This window comes from Ruditapes philippinarum, unplaced genomic scaffold, assembly GCF_026571515.1.
Source record: "Ruditapes philippinarum isolate M1 unplaced genomic scaffold, ASM2657151v2 ctg821_1_1_1_1, whole genome shotgun sequence".
NCBI lineage: Eukaryota > Metazoa > Mollusca > Bivalvia > Venerida > Veneridae > Ruditapes > Ruditapes philippinarum.
The window spans coordinates 440255-458294 of record NW_026852645.1 but is presented as its reverse complement, the minus strand read 5'-3'; the positions used below and the strand labels follow the sequence as shown (position 1 = coordinate 458294).

The 18040-nt window shown below is 31.5% G+C and overlaps 1 protein-coding gene and 1 pseudogene across 10 annotated transcripts in view; one reads left to right on the top strand and one right to left on the bottom strand.

Annotated features, from left to right (window-relative positions):
* LOC132719918 (centrosomal protein of 170 kDa protein B-like) overlaps positions 1-18040 on the top strand; it is an 80859-nt gene that overhangs the window by 10613 nt on the left and 52206 nt on the right. For 7 of the 10 annotated variants that reach the window (XM_060703918.1, XM_060703904.1, XM_060703878.1 and 4 more), the window contains exons 2-5: positions 2408-2527; positions 12450-12539; positions 15893-15977; positions 17056-17207. In XM_060703918.1, coding sequence (XP_060559901.1) covers positions 2408-2527; positions 12450-12539; positions 15893-15977; positions 17056-17207 — 447 coding nt within the window. Of the gene's footprint in view, positions 1-600; positions 988-2407; positions 2528-3726; positions 3894-12449; positions 12540-14054; positions 14199-15892; positions 15978-17055; positions 17208-18040 lie in introns of those variants that run through there. The other 3 variants (XM_060703899.1, XM_060703935.1, XM_060703941.1) reach the window with 3 other exon arrangements.
* LOC132719693 (uncharacterized) lies at positions 7350-9660 on the bottom strand (annotated as a pseudogene).

Genomic DNA, 18040 nt, shown 5'->3' with positions numbered 1-18040 from the left:
GAGCCTTAATGTCAATCAAGCTTTCAAGAGAGCATAATGTCTACACTTTTTTACTTTTTTTTGCCAAGGTAGCCTGCACTTTCCTAAAACCTAGCCAGACTCGATAGTACGTCATGTACATGTATTATTTAGTTGGCTTCTAAATTTTACTCCCAGATATGTTTCTTGAAATCTTTTAACTTAATAGTGACCTTCCTTAAATTCAAAGCACAGCCTGTCAATTACAAAAAAATCAACTAAGAAATGTTTTAATTGAAATTCCTGCTCAGCATCTGTGAATATACAATCTATAAAAAGGCATGCATCATATAAACAGGTTGTTTCCCTACATGGTAATCAATACATTCCAGGCATTGTATAATGATTACAGTTTTATACCTGCATGCTATAAAAATGAAAGTACAATCAATGGTGACCTTCACCTGTAACAGCTGTGCCGGCTATGACTGGACAATCAGTTCTCTAATGACAAAAATCCCCTACAGACACATCAACATATTGATATATATTTACATTTTCAGCTGCATTCTAGATTTGACAAGTTTAGAAATCTGTTGTTATTTATTCTTTAATTATCTCTAATTTCATTGTTATTTGTAGTGAATTCATTTTGATAAGCATGTGGATTAAAGTTTGAATCTTCGGAAAATAACTAACCGTGATTCATAAATCATTGTGTCTGACACATTGATTGTTTTACATTTCCTTGATTATATCACATAAATGTTATCAAGTATCATTTTATGCAAGCTTATTTAAGCAGATTTCTTTAACTGCATTTAAATTCAGGTGGAAACAGGTGTTATTTCTTAGCTATCTAAAGCTAACAAACTATAAATAGACTGGAAAGGTCTCTGGGAGGCTAAAGGCAGGAATCTATGAATTATGAGAGACAGGAATAATTTGAACTTTATAATGTTTGGTGTTGATTATCTTGTACAGGCTAGAGCAGCTACAAATGTATACTTGGAAAAGTCACTCAGTCAGGTACTTGTTGCTCTGAAATGATTAAATTTTCATCCTAACATATTTATTAATGGTTTTAGAGCATGTTAAATACTTATCACATGAAGGAAGTAGCGCTAAATGTGAAATAATTTGTCATGCATAAAGGTAGCAAAATGTAAAGCATTAAAGAATTATCTATACTTCCTTGCAAAATACTAAATCACTATAAAAATGAACTTCTTGCCTAAAAGCAGCAGAAGTAAAAGATGGTTCAGGTAAATCGCCAATAAGTAACTACTGGGCACCAAAATAAAAAGATTTTGAGAAATAAAAATAAAAGTATTTCTGTGGGCCTTTAAGAGTTTGAAGAATATTAAAGCCATGTACTAAGACAGGATGATGAAAGGGGATGAGTTTAATAATTCTAATGTGTCATATTATATAATTATATTCATTCCTTTTGAGAATAGATATTTCAGATTCTGATTCTATAACAATCTCACTAAAGTCAAATCTTTTTTCTTGTTGTAGCAAAACAAGAACTAAAGACTATGCTAAAGGAGCTAAATTTAATTTGATTAAATCAATTAAAAATTTTTGTTGCATATATGTTAATGTTATTTTAGTAGTAAAAAAACAATAGGATATGGTTTTGTATAAACAAATTAACTGCACTTGGAATGTTTCTGTGACATTTTCAGTTTTTTTTTCGTAATCAATAAAATGTTAGAGTTAGATGTGGAAGCTGTTTCTCTGCTTTCTAGCTATGTCTATCAATAATTTATCACCAATCAATTTGCAATAACTGATAAGTTCCAGGTACACTTCCCTAACCTTGTGTACTTGCATCAGTGAAACCAGAACTATCATTTCTGCATCAGTTGTAATTTATGCTATTATTTTGGAGTAAAAAGTAAGTTTTTTTGTAAACAATCTTGGTATTTTGCGTGAGTATTATTTTTTTACGAGTATTATTATAACTTTTTTTTAACATTTTAAACATTTAAATAATACAAATTACATTACAAAACTTTTTTAATGATATAAATGATGAAATTACGTAACAAAAATATTTTATTTTTAAATTGGAAACTTGTACATTAAATGGAAATTTCAGTTTTATGGAAAAGCGTTATTAATATTACATATTAGTTGTAACATGGAGATTTCAGATCACAAAATTTAAGACACGTTTTAAGAATAGACATATAATTATGAGGAAAGAATTTGTTTTAATATATTAAGATTTCTACCTTACAATAAAAGGAGATGAACAACTTTGATGAAGTTCATTTGTCAACCACAAAAAGTCATTTGTGTTGTAATGAGTAAGTAATTCTAGGGAAGGGATTAGTGTCTTGTTCGTTTCCATAGGAACAGACAAAGTATGTTTTGTCAAATTCATTAGTTACAGACATAAACAGTGACAAATAATTGAATGTAAATTTGTTTGTTTCAGGACCCACCACCAGACACAGAGGAAGGAGACTGGTGTCTTGTTAGTTCCCATGGTAACAGACATAAACTGCCAAAAACCATGATCTTCTTGGGGAGAGAAGAATGTGATATTGAAGTGCAGGTAAGTCAAGGTCATTTGAAATTGATAATTTTCTAAAAATTGTGAAAAAGACCAGAGTTTGTCTCTGATAGGGATATTTTTATACCCCCGCACAACGAAGTTGTTAGGGGGGTATACTGGAATCAGCTTGTCCGTCTGAGCGCACGAGAGGGTATGTACTAAATACCCAACAACTACCAATCCTACTCACTCTGTATGTATTGTTGGGTATTTTTAATGAATTTTGATGTATTGTTGGGTACTTTTTTACAAAGTAAAATACCCAACAAGAATACTAATGTAAGTATGTCCGGCCAACTGGCCGTCCGGCGGTTTTTCCTTGTCCGCCCAATAACTTAAGATTCCTTTGAACCACAGGCGTGGAGGTTAGTCATGATGAGTAGATGACCTCTATTGATTTTGAGGTTACTGGGTCAAAGGTCAAGGTCACAGGGGCCTTGACTACAAAAAGCTTGTCCGCCCAATAACTTAAGATTTCTTTGACCCAAAGTCTTCATATTTGGCATGGAGGTTAGTCACAATGAGTAGATTACTCCTGTTGATTTTGAGGTCACTGGGTCAAAGGTCAAGATCACAGGGGTCTTGATTATAAAAGCTTGTCCGCCCAATAACTTAAGATTCTTTTGACCCACAGTCTTTATATTTGGCATGGAGATTAGTCATGATGAGTAGATGACCCCTATTGATTTTAAGGTCACTGGGTCAAAGGTCTAGGTCAAGGGGCCTTGACTAAAAAAAAGCTTTTCCGCATGAATCAGTATGCATGCATCACAGATGCTGAATATGCATTTTTTTTAATTTTGTGATAAATTATTTAGTTTTCTTATTCTGAATTAAATGGTTATTGATAATAATAGAAACTTTGTGAAGTAAACTCAGTTTGAAACATTTACAAAGCATTTATACAGCAGTTCAATCAAAGAGAGGTAATCATTTGAGGGCTTCAAGTTTTGTTTGCAGTTGTTATGTCCCTTTATAATGTAAATATTAAATAATCAATGAGGATTTATTGTGATATATTGTAATGTTCAAATGATAATAAGACATTTACAATGGGGAAAACATGTCTAATAAGATATTTCTCTGTAAAGGTCTACAAAGATTTATAATGATAAAATTGGTTACGTTCTATAAATAGTGATTTATTATTTTCTATCAAAGTTCCCTCCCTTGTATTGTTTAGTCATGTGACTTCATTGACCTGAAAACTACATGAATCGCCAGTTAGAAGTGAAGTGTGAATGATATGATAGTAACTATACATCTGAAGGATTTACAAATTACCTCATTTACGGGAAATTAAATTAGATTCGCCGTGTGATAAGCTATTAAAGTGGACACTTTACTTTGTGACGGTCACTGCTAGGTACAGTCTGGAGACTTTTTCACTTTTTCAATATTTGAACATTACTGTACAGTAGATGTGTTCTGTATTGATTTTGTAATTAGTTAGGGTTTTGTTTATGTATTTTATCTAACTTGGAATAAGTAGATCTACATGTGTATTGGATGGTTTAAGGTATTTAAGAAGGAATGTGATATTTATGTAAATCAGCTGTCATTTTCATGGTAGTCTAGGGGGCCTATTAGTAGAAGAAATACAATGCTTGAAGGCATGAATTTCTAGAATGTACTGACTTGTTAAGTACTACATGTATTATGTGGTGATATTATCACTATTTTATTTTATTATAATATTGAATTCCATAAATTATAATGGACAAGTCCAAATTCAAAGCTGGATAACTTAAGTCCAGTACAAAAATTCAGCATGTAAAGTCAATGTTAAGTGTATATCATTATAATGATAAAAACAACAGTAATTCAGACTACTGTTCAGTAATAGCAGAAGGTCCAGGATGACATTTCGATAATTTAATTTGGTTTTGTTCTCAATACAAGTCCTTTTTCAAAAGTCTTTTAAATGACATATTGGCATCACTTCAGTCTGTACATTGTCTTTTAGAAATAGGCTAGTTATTTGTTGATATCATTCAAATTGTGAATTGTATGGTTTAATTGTTCACTAAACCAAAGATAAAAATATTTGGATTTTGTGTTCTCATCTTTTTTAGTACCTAAAGGAATAAATATGATTATAAAGGTTGACCATAGTACATCTTTATCACTTTGTTTCATTATTGGCACATCATGTCCTGAAAAGAATATACTTTTATATACTGTTTGTAAATGCTTAACCTGGATATAGAGACACTTAGATACATGTAGGCCTATGTATAAAATTTAAGTGAAATAAAGGTTTTTTTAATCTTTTGTTAAAGAACATGTATATATAGACATGAATTATTATAAGACTGTAACTGTAGATTTAATGAAATAAATAGTTTGATGATAGTTAGGCAATATAATGGTAAATAATTAATAAGGAAATCAGGATATTTATCAACTGAATTTTAAGGGCAATGATGACTAGCCTATATGAGAGCCATTCTGCACAATCATGTAGTCTGACTAGACTGGCCAGATTCTTAACTGCTTTGATGTTTTAAAATCCTTACAAAACTACTAACAGATAGTTTCAAAGTCGAAGCTAAACAAAACCATTTATTACAAATTATTATATATATACTTTCATTTCCTGTTAAGTAACCTACAAAAAATCTGAAATACATTTTAATATTATGCTATATAAAACATATAAAAGTCAGTACCAATAAGTACCAGTTACCTAGTATGTCTTTACTAAACAAAACATCAAAAAATATTTATATATTAAACTATTATATCTGGGGCTACTTCAGAATGATTCTGTTTGAAGTTAAATACACATTTAAAAGTAAATACTTCTTAAATCGCTTGTAGCATTCAATATTGAAATATATTTTCAATATTTGGAATACTTATTGGTCTATCTGCAAGTTTTTATCAATGAAAATACCATAGGTAACCTATACCTGACCAACTGATCAAATAGAGAAAACTTTTAAAATCGATAATTTTTCAACTTTAATATACACACTGAAAGCAGTAAGAAAGTAAACAGTAAAATGACACCTTTAAACTTGGTGATAACATTTTTGTAACTAAGTTCAAACATGTCAGAGCTGGGGATTTGTAACTATTGAGAAAAAAAGTGGTATCATTGGTTAAAATCTCCCAATGATCCATTGATCTGCCAGCTTGAAACTTGAAATAGCTGTTTAACATGGCATAAAATAGTTATTTTACTCCTATTTTCTGACCAACCCTTAAATAGTGTTTTTCTTGCTCCTTAATTTTGTGACTTTGACTGACACTACCATTATTAATTCACACAATAAGAGCATTGATGAAAGGCAATAAATAAATATCCATACTAGTAAACTATCTAGTTTAAAATAAAAAAAGGACGCAAAAAAGAAATGCAAAATCACAAATTGTAAATAATTTTTATAAAGGAAACTTGACAGAAACTACTTATATTCTATTTGGCCTTAAATATATTATAAAAAAAAAGCTTGTATTGATTTGTATAGTTTCAGATTAATGAGCTGATAACCTTTAGATCTTATTGATACTTAATAACTTATATAGGATTAAAATCAATTCTTAATTAGAATTCTATCAATCTAAAGTCACCTGTTTAAAAAATCACCTGTCCAAATATAGAGTCAGATTTATTAACATAGTAACATGTCATATTGGTAAATTTATATTTAGAACATTCCTTTTAATAATTGTATTTCATGAGTATGTCTTTGAGAAGGCACCTCATGAAAAGATGCTTGTTTGACCAAACTTGGTCAGATACTACAAAATTTTATTGTTTTTCAAGGACAGAAGTGGTCAGAAAATAGAAATAGTTTTTTCCCCCAAGCAGTACAAAAAAGTAATAATTAATTTAATGTTGGTGTTACAGTTAGTTAAAAGTCATCATTAAGGTGTAAGCATGACCTAGGATGATCATACCTTAGGGAGACATGCTTGATGTATGAAATGTAAAATCACCAACATCATACAAAGATTCAAGGCAATAAAGATAGCCTGGTTTGTCATCAGTATAACACTAAGTCAACCTGCAAGTTTTGCTATGAAACTGGCACTATCTTGTTGACTCTTTAATTTATTGTGTTGATGTGTTGTACTTCTCCATTTTCCACTTATTTTTATTTATTTATGTACAAAATGACTGTTTCACCAGAATCTGTTTCAAATACAAAACAGGACAAGAAATCCCTCTACTTGTAAAAGCTTTCAGACATGTACTATGTACTTTAGTGACTTTTGAGTAATTAGTTACATAATTGTTATTTGACTTTGCTGTCATAATATTGATAAAAGGTGGGGACTGCACTGTCTATTAAAATTTTCAGCCCTCTAACATCATTTACATAATGATACATAATTTACAGGTGAAATTTCTTTAATGTTAAAACTATAACTGTAGTCAATTTGAATTTTGAATATTCTTTATATCAGATAAAAGGAAAGAATAATGACAATAACCTTGGTAATATTATGAGTCATAAGATTGATCAAACAATACAGTGTTATTATAGCATTTTTTTTACCAGTTAAAAATTATAATCTCTAGCCAGACTATGCTATTAATCACTATGGAAATTCTGTTCTGCTATGGACAGTACTGTTCTGATTTCTAAACTTTCAACATTTGAGTCCCGGCTGTTGGGTGCAGATTAAACATGTGATTTTTCTGTCTCTGTCACATATATAATATATACATGTATCAAAAGACTTACATTTAAGAAATTTTAAGGTGAAGTCAGTCATATCATATATAGTAAGCAATGTATTTTTGTTTTTCAATTTCAAAACATAGTTATAACAAAATCCGTGTACCAGTAAGTGATACTTTTTTGTTAATATAATATTTCAGCATATTATGATGTTCTTTATTGTAATAACAACCAAACTGATGTCATTTCATGGGTTTTACTATTTTTCATGAATTCTTTTCTGTAATAAAATCTTGTCAAACATACAGATATCATCAAAGGAAGAGGAAGAAAACATCTAGCATGTTGAAAGTGTAGCAAAAAATAGACACATAAAGTTCAAGTACATTCAAGGTCAAGTTAGAAGAGAAGGATTGATCTGTTTGATCTTAGATGATTCTGATGAGAGAAAAAGATAATGATTGTCAATGACAGGGTCACAATAGAGACATTACTGATTGCTCTGATAGAATATATCCAATATTTTTATCAGACACACTTATTTCACTTCTGATTTATATTTCACACTAAGATGAATGAAATGTGCACGATCAACAGAATTCAGTCAACCCACTTCACATTTTTTTTATAAAGTAGACTTGTCTTGGTTTGAATTTTGAATAAGTCAATGTTGATGTCAAGGGGGGTTCTGAATAAAGATACTTAGATACCAGAATAGAGCAGCAGACTACCAGTATATATATAGAGTTTGGTCAGACTGCACCGTATATTTGTATGCGAAGCCAAGCTGGTCTAGCCTATAGTCTTGGAATGATTTCACACTTACATGTACATCCAATGTATCAAAATGTATTTTGATCGATAAAGTGGTGATTTTAACATTTAGCAATTATGTTGTATTATGTACAAAATCAGTCACACAGACAGATTGGAAAAGCTAGTATACTAATTGATAAATTTTGTCATCTTTTAACAGTTAGTAATTCATTAACCTTGATTTAGTCATACATGTACATGTTGAGTGATGGTTATAAAGGGTGGTAAATTATGATAATGTATCCTTGTAGGTCTGTGTTACTGTACCTTACAAGGATATGTTTTAACCATTTTCCATAAACACTGCATGTATATAGATATATTCATTCAATGAAGATATGAAACTTATTTGATGCAGAAAACAATGTCTATTCGTATGATAACTATTTTGCAAAGTGCCTAGAGGGCACCCACATTGGTAAGGGACAGCTATTTGCAAAGTGCCCAAAAGGAAACCCACAGTGGTAAGGGACAGCTATTTGCAAAGTGCCCAAAAGGAAACCCACATTGGTAAGGGACAGCTATTTGCAAAGTGCCCAAAAGGAAACCCACATTGGTAAGATACAGCTATTTGCAAAGTGCCCAAAAGGAAACCCACAGTGGTAAGGGACAGCTATTTGCAAAGTGCCCAAAGGAAAACCACATTAGTAAGGGACAGCTAATTGCAAAGTGCCCAAAGTAACCCACATTGGTAAGGGACAGCTAATTGCAAAGTGCCCAAAGGAAAGAACCCACAGTGGTAAGGGACAGCTTTTTGCAAAGTGCCCAAAAAGAACCCACAGTGGTAAGGGACAGCTATTTGCAAAGTGCCCAAAGGAAACCCACATTGGTAAGGGACTGCTATTTGCAAAGTGCCCAAAGTGAACCCACAGTGGTAAGGAACAGCTAATTGCAAAGTGCCTAAAGGAAACCCACAGTGGTAAGGGACAGCTAATTGCAAAGTGCCTAAAGGGAACCCACATTGGTAAGGGACTGCTATTTGCAAAGTGCCCAAAGGAAACCCACAGTGGTATGGGACTGCTATTTGCAAAGTGCCTAAAGGAAACCCACAGTGGTAAGGGACAGCTAATTGCAAAGTGCCTAAAGGAAACCCACAGTGGTAAGGGACAGCTAATTGCAAAGTGCCTAAAGGGAACCCACATTGGTAAGGACAGCTATTTGCAAAGTGCCCAAAGGAAACCCACAGTGGTATGGGACTGCTATTTTGAAAGTGTCCAAAGGAAACCCACAGTGGTATGGGACTGCTATTTGCAAAGTGTCCTAAGGAACCCACAGTTGTAAGGGACAGCTATTTGCAATGTGTCCAAAGTGAACCCACAATGGTAAGGGACAGTTATTTGCAAAGTGTCCAAAGAGAACCCACAGTGGTAAGGGGCAGCTACTTGCAAAGTACCCAAAAGGAACCCACAGTGGTAAGGGGATGCCACTTACCCTTATCATGCTAAATATAATGCATTTACAAGTTTATGATGAATCTTTCTGTCTAAACAAAACCATAAATTTTAGGGCACATCTCAAAATATTTACTAACTAAAGAAGCGAACAGGGCACCAAAGTACCGACTGATCTTGGATTAGCACTGATTTTAGTCTGCACTGATTGCATGGGTAGGTCAAGGTGCCGGCTGATATTGTAAAATGGAGTCATTTTCCTGTACAACAGCACATTTATCATAGTCATGTCTGTGAAACTTTAGACCTGACAAAATATTTATCTTATGCTATCTTATGTCTATCCAATATCTGTAAATTGAAGTTTCATTTTGAACACTTCAGACTATCAGCACTAAACGAGTGTTTGATACTTAAAGATTAGTGTTCAGATTTCAGTTGTTTTGAACATTTTCAATATTGTTTACATGTCAAATTTATTTGGCCACTGTACTATCCATATTACTGCATGCATTAAGTCTGTATGAAATATGTTGTGTAACAGTATTGTTTACTTATATAAATATCAAGCTTACAATAGTATAAATTACACTATTGTAAAAACGGTAAATGGGTAATATTGTCCACAAGTCTCAAAGACTTTGAATATAGCTTTTGTTGTAATATTTATACAGATTGGAAATACGAAATTACATGGTTTATAAGTTTATAAAGAATGGATACACGCACAGTTTGCAAACTGAAAAAGGAATTCTGCTGAGTAAAAGAAATTCTAATAGGGATAAAATATATTAAAATCTGTATGTATTAAAGTAAGTTAAATAGTTAATTTCTTTAATAATTCAATATTAATTATTTGATTTAAAAGTGAACTTAAATGTATTTGGTGAGATTGTTTTGCTGTCTCAATCTGTGGTGTCTCAGAGGTAGAGGCGTTATTAGGATTTGAATCATGGTGACTTGCAGTAAGACCATGTTCTACTTAAGCACCTAAGTTAAGCATTTTGCATTTAATATCATCACTGAGTCAATAATGCACAGTTCCAAAAAAATGGATAATAGACAAGCCCATTTAAGAAATTCAGCCTGTTAAGGACATTTTATGAATATACATATTGACTTTTGGATAGGTGCAGGTTCATACAGATGGACCTTAAATTTACAAAGAGTGAATGGGAAATAAACAAAAATAATACCAAGATCATCCATTAAACTGATATTTAGTGATAAAATTCAATAAAGAAATGAATTTTGCTATATTTAGCTACAAAAGATGTTTGATATAAAAAAAAAATTAAACTGATATTATATTTACATACTATGAATATTATCTATAGTATCTAAACCAAAGGCTTCGTTAACCTCTAATACGTGTTTTATATTTACATTTAATGTGCGATTCTCTATCAAATCATCTACTATAACTTCTACATGCTAAAGATCTTGAAATTTGAACTTAAACAGGTCATGTCAATAACACTAGATTTTTATGGTTATACAAAATCTACAACATTTTTTATAGCTTTGTAGAAACTCAGCCAAGGATTTGATTATTGTTTATAAATTTTCTGCTAGTTTGGATTTTTTTATATTGCATATAATTGATTATTAAAAGAAAGTCAATGTGAGTGAAATTATTGTAGATAAATAGTTTGTTGAAAAGTGTGTGTCTCTTTACTCAGACTGTTCATATGCTTGAATGCAGTTTATTCTATGTTGTTGTTTTTTGTACTGCTGCAAGACTTCCCAAGTTATGATGACTGTTAAGTTTCAGGACTGTTCAGTTTTAGTACTGTTTAAGTCTGTTTAGACCTAAGACTGTTCAATGATAGGACTTTTTAGTATCAGGACTGTTCAGTTTTAGGAATGTTTAATCAGAAGACTGTTCTGTTTTAGTTTTATGACTGTTACATGTAGTTTGAGGACTGTTAAGTTTTAGGACTGTTTAGTTTGAGGGCTGTTCAGTTTGAGGACAGTTCAGTTTAAAAACTGTCCATTTTGAGTGTTGTACAGTTTGAAGACTGTTCAGTTTTAGTTTTAGGAATTTCAGTTTGAGGACTGTTTTGTTTTAGTTTAGGGACTGTTCAGTTTGAGGACTGTTTAGTTTGAGGACTGTTTAGTTTTAGTTTAGGGACTGTTCAGTTTGAGGACTGTTCAGTTTAAGGACTGTTCAGTTTGAGGACTGTTTAGTTTGAGGACTACTAGTTTTAGGATTGTTCAGTTTAAGGACTGTTCTATTTGAGGACTGTTCAGTTTGAGGACTGTTCAGTTTGAGGACTGTTTAGTTTTAGGACTATTCAGTTTAAGGACTGTTTAGTTTGAGGACTGTTCAGTTTGAGGACTGTTTAGTTTGAGGACTACTAGTTTTAGGACTGTTCAGTTTGAGGACTGTTCAGTTTAAGGACTGTTCTATTTGAGGACTGTTTAGTTTGAGGACTGTCCAGTTTCAGGACTGTTCTGTTTGAGGACAGTTCAGTTTCAGGAAAGTTCAGTTTAATGACTGTTATTTTGAGGACTGTCCAGTCTGTTTAATTTGAGTAGTGTTAAGTTTGAGGACTGTTCCTTTTGAGGTCTGTTCAGTTTGAGGACTGTTCAGTTTAAGGACTGTTTAGTGTAAGGAATGTTTAGTTTGAGGATTTGATCTGTTTAAGGACTGTTCAGTTTGAGGACTGTTCAGTGTAAGGACTGTTTAGTTTAAGGACTGTTCAGTTTGAGGATAGTTCAGTTTGAGGACTATTTAGTTTGAGGATTGTGCAGTTTAAGGACTGTTGAGTTTTTTTTTTTGAGGACTGGCATGTGTTTAGGACTGTTTTGTATTAGACCTGTTTGCTTTGAAGACATCCACTATATACCTTTAGAATCTAAAGTATTCTGCCAGTATGGTCATTTCTTGGATTTCAGAACAAGACTTGCTGGGCAAAATGATACAATCAACCTTTCTTTGTATTCAGACATACTATGAACATAAGGAGCAGTGGATTTTATTGATAAATGAATTGTATAAAATTAAAATTAAACCACCAATTGGTATAAGTAAGATGTCTTTTATAATGGTTATTGTAATTTGTTTATTTTCAGAGTAGCACAGTTGACAAGCGGCATGCTGTTGTAACATTTGATCACTATCTAAGAAGATTTAAAATCAAAGACCTTAGCACAGCTAATGGGGTAAGATTCTGTTGTTTTCTGTACAAATAAGAAAACTTGAAGATTTTATACCTTCCTAGATATAGATGTTGTATATTGTAAATGAGTAATGGTGATTATTTTAGAATTTATTTTGTTTTAGTTTATGGCATGTTTTGAACAATTAAACCGCCTCCATGGTCGAGGGGTTAGAGTCGATGACTTCTAATCCAGTTACCTCTCTGGCGTGGGTTTGATCCCTGGGAGATGCTTTGGTAGTTTAGCTTGGAGGAAGGTAGTCTTAGAGTACTGGTGTAACTCTCCAGGAACGATGGTTAGGAAACTACCCGCCTATATGACTGAAATTCTGTTGGGAAAAGGCGTAAAATGAAACAAACAAAGAAACAAACAAAGTTTTGAACAATTATCAATAAATATCATAATTGTGTTTAAAAAGATTAACTAAAACTTACTAATATGAATTACTCTGTTGCCTATATGTTGTAGAAAGAATATACCAAATCTTAAGTTTTTCATCTTCATATTTTTAATTTTATACTTCAACATCTCCTACAGCTCTTGTTTACAAGGACTGCTCAAAACTCAAAATATATTTACATGTTTTTTTTCTTATAAAGTATAAATTGAATCATTTGACCTATTTCATTATATTTTTGTGAATTAAATCTAAAATTGTTAAAATAGGTAATTGTACCTGTTAAAAATGGGTACATTTAAACTACAGAATTACTTTACAAAGTGGTGTAAATTGCATATCATTTATTCAAGCATCTCAAATTTCAAGCTTAAATTACTGATATATCTTTAAGTAAGTATTAACTTTTTAGCAAGAAAAAAAGATCAAATGAATTTGTTATCTTCATTGGAACAAATTTATGTCATAAATTCAATTGGTTCACTTGTTTTCACAATTTATCTTGTTAAAGAATATCAATTAATGTCTAAACAAGCCTTTTAAGGTTATACAAAAAGACTTATAAAGTTTCAATACTTTTAAAGAAACCTATTCACAGATAAAGGGAAAAAAATGAAATCAAAATATTTCCAGATTTACAATGAAATGTTGTCGGAATAAGTTGAAGAGTATCTAAGCTAACCTGAGCTCAGATATTATAATTATTGTTGTTTTGTGGTCACCTGTCATTGTTTTGTGGTCACCTGTTTGTCTCTGTTTCTGTCTGTTGTCCAAAACTGTTTCTTTTGACATTTTCTTAAAAAATTTAATACTTTCTAAATTGTGTCTTTAATACAATTGCCATGGCATTTTAGTATTTAAGGACTGTTAAACCTAAAAAGATAAAAACAAATGTAATCATATTTTGCTGATATATTAATGAATGCATTAAAACTTTCTTTAAAAAAAATACCTGTGCTTTTATAAATTAAAATGAGTATATTTTAATCATAATTTTGGATGCGCCTTTAGATAACAACAATGTTTTTACCATAACCATTAAAGGTGTTGACAAAAAGTTAACATTCAGGTTATATATAGATGTTTGCGAATCACGATACAGAATATGTAAACTTGAAATCAGGTGAATTAAAATATTTAATGAAAGTGGCAGGTAACGGTGACTGGATTTAAAAGTTTACCAAATTCATGGTTTCAAAGTTATGTAAATATCTACCATTTGCAAAAAAGGATTTAAAAGGAATTAGAATGTTTTAGGGATAAAGGTAAAGAATTTAAGAGGGTTTTTAAAAATCATATTTTGAAGTTTGCTCCGTAAAATTTTATGAATTTATGAATCATGTACCTAATGTAGGCAAGCCCTTCATTCAGTATTTTGTGATTTTAAATAGTGTAGTTTTTCATGCATGCTGTGTTGAATTTAAATCACTATGAAAAGGTAAAATTAAAAAAAAAAATGAAGGGTATTTTTAAAACATCTTTGGAGTACTGACTGAGCAATGACGAGCCTGATATGGTGATGACTGTTTTAGAACAAGGTCAGTCTGTACATCTCTGCAGACTCTCCAATATTTAGTATGGGTCTTTTCAAATGTACAATGTGAGGGGCAAAGTATATTTCTTTCATTTATGCTTTAGTGATTTGTTTATTATGTTTAGTCAAAGTTATAAAGTGGCAATGGGGCTAAGAGGGTAACATCTCAGACTATATAATCTAAGGATTGCTGGCTGTGTGGGTTCAAAGCCCATCAGGGGGCAAGCCTTCAATACATTGAGCAATATATTTTACACTTATTACACCACACAGTACAGGAATAGATTCAAGAGTGTGTCTATAAGCTTATGGCTTCCTACACAATCAGACTAAAATAAATTCTATATTAACTAAAGGTCAAGAACATGCAACTTCAGGAACTTTTAAGCATTTTAAGTGCAGAGATATTTTGTTTCAATGCCATATTGTTTACATAAAAAAATGTAATTTTATCAAAATCACAGATCACTTATTATAATTATATCAAACACCATCCTACCCTGATTGCCCAAGGGATGCCACTGAAGTGATGTTGGCATTAATTGTCAGCCCACCTTTCTCGGCTTTTTATGGCACTGTTATACCATCAGTCGAAAAAATGAATTGTAAATGAATAAATATTTCACAATTCTATATTTGGCTTATAATTCTGGCGTACCATTGTGATAATAGGAATCATAAAGTAATGAATATTTGATAACGTTGGATTGTGAACTGTGTGAGGCTTGCTCGTCTGTGACTGCTGATTGACGTAGCTAATTAGGACCAAAGTTAAAATACTCTGACTGTACATGAGTATACCTTATATCCCACTATGCTCATTGTCATGCAATCTCATCATCATGATAGATTTTGCTGGGTTTTTTTAAATTCCTTTTAGGATGATATAGTTGAACAAAAAAGATGTGCATATGCAGACTTTTATTTGATAGTATATTATACAGACATTTTCAGACATGCAAAAAAAAATGTCAATTTTTTTTTTTTCAGAGAATTTTGAATGATTGCCTATATGTAAATTGAAGGATATGTTAAAGCAGCACGCCTCCAGATTCATGTTAATTTTCACGAAAATTTTGAAAATCTATTTGAAAGTAAAATATTGTCAGATGAACATATACAGTTTTTTACATATTTCACTCGGCACTTACAATCTATGCAAATAACCGAAAAGAGGTCAAAATATGCAAAAACAGCCGTTACTGTGTTAGTAACGCAGTAGAAATATGGTGATAAAATACAGCAAAATTGGTCTTAAATTGAAATAACATGAAACTTTAACATGAATCTTGAATGTTTTTACCTTTCTTAAAATATTAGTACAGTTTTCTCAATTTTTATTTTCTTGAAATATTTATGCTCATCTGGAGGCGTGCAGTTTTAAGTCAGGAATCATTAATTAATGTTTTTACTTGTTATTTTCAGACATTTGTGAATAAGAATCGTATACCAGAACAGGAGTATGTGATTCTAGAACAACGAGACACTGTGAACCTTGGCCAGGATGATATCCTTTTCAAATTAGTACATATAATAGATAAAATGTTTTAATTTTTGTCTAGAATATTCAATACAGGAAGATATATAGGTTCAAGATTTTATAATAGAGTTAAAGTAAGCTAAAACTGCAATCTTAGTCAACCACTTGTAAAGCAGTCTTAAAATATCTCTCAGTAAACCAGTAAATTTGGTAAATCAGTCTCATATTCCCAAGTCTCGAAATGAAACTTGCATAGGTTAAAATGATTAGTATGTCGTCATGTTCTTCTAATTATACTGAAACCTGTACAAGTGGGATTGTTTTGTTTTTTTCTAACATAACAAATTCCTCTTTTAGGTTTTATAGGTTTAAGCTTGACATTCATGCTACATTAAGAACATTTATAAAACCTAAGAATAACTACAGAATGGTCATAATACAGTATTTGGTAATATTACTAAATGGTGAAATGATGCATAGAAAGTCAACTTTAGTAATAATGATTGGTTTAAGAAACTGTTCAGATTTATTTCTGGTCAGTTTATAATAGGATTATGATAATACACTTGAGATAAGCAGGTAGATTGTTCATTGATTTCTTATATAACAAACAACCTGAGGAATTTAAATATTTCTATAAGGTCAGTTTAACTACCAGACTACATAATACAGTAAAATAAATATTCCCCAACAATAGGTTGATATTAAAGGTCCTACCCTGTATATGGCTGCAAATTTAATCGGTCAATAAGAATTTCAAGTAATTAGAGCCCCCAATCTTTTTTTTAAAGTAACTAAAAATTTAAAACATATGCATTAGCCTCAGTTGCATGGCTTAGACTTAGATATCAATTCTTGTTCATCATGCTCAGAATTGATGAATTGCCAGTCATGAAATGAAAGAGGCTTATTTCAACGAAAAAAAGTATCAATTTTATTGTAAACAAAAATTTAAGTAGTAATCATCAACACGAAGAATTTGCCAAAATTTATTTTTTCCATGATTTAGTGTTACTTAATGGCCTTTCCCTGCCAGCACAAATTGCCAAATGTTTATTATAAGTACCGATGTATGAAACTTTTTCTTTTCCTTGACATTTTGCATATAGTATAGCATTCCAAATGGAGAAAATTGAAGATATACCAAGAAATGATCAGGAAGGGGAGGAAATCTATCAGCAGATTGAAGATGAGTTACCTCCCTGGGCAAATAGAGACACTGGTTCCCAGGATCTACAGAGCCCTATGGCAGAATGCCAGGTAATTTGGAAGCGATATTTGAATTAAATTTTCAATGCCTTGATTTACTTATACAATGTACTTCATATAGCATTTTGCCAAGGCAACATGTCTCAATCTAACCAGTGTGCTAAGCTGTTAGGATCACCCTGTGTCTTGTGTCTGTCTTAATGTTGACCTTTGTCATGTGCCATTAACATTTAGTCTGTTAACACTCATAAGGTCAGTATGTTAGTTCTCTTTAATTGAAATATATTTAATATTGGGTCATCTTTAATGTGAAACTAGATTGATTAATCTATAGTTGGTCCAAATGTTTGTCAGATTAATATCTCGGGGACGTGTTTGATATTGAGCAATATAGGTCGAAAAACTAGGCCACTAGGTCAAATAAAAAGAGAAAAAAACAACCTTCATTATATTCTGAAGGTCACAAATTTGATTCTGACCTAATGATCTCTATCAAAAAACTCTCTTGTTAATTTCTCTAAAGAATTCAATATTTGGTATGTGAATAATAAATGAATAATAAAGTTACTTTGCTAAATACATATATAGATGGTCAGCTAGTAAAAAGTCTTCAGAACCAAAATGTATGTTTTAATAGTGTATGTTAAGACTAACATCTTTCTCAGTACAAATTAAGTGCACACAGGGGAAATGTTCTATTTGATTATGGTGTTGTGGTTTTAGATACATCTTTGCCTGGCTCTCTGAACGTTTTTGAGGGGGTTAATACATAAAGTTTGATTTTGTTCATGTGTCAGCAATACTTCATTTATGAAACATGCATTGTTGTTTGTTTGTTTTTTTTTTGTTAAAAAAAAACAGTAGCTAATCAAGCATTGCAATTT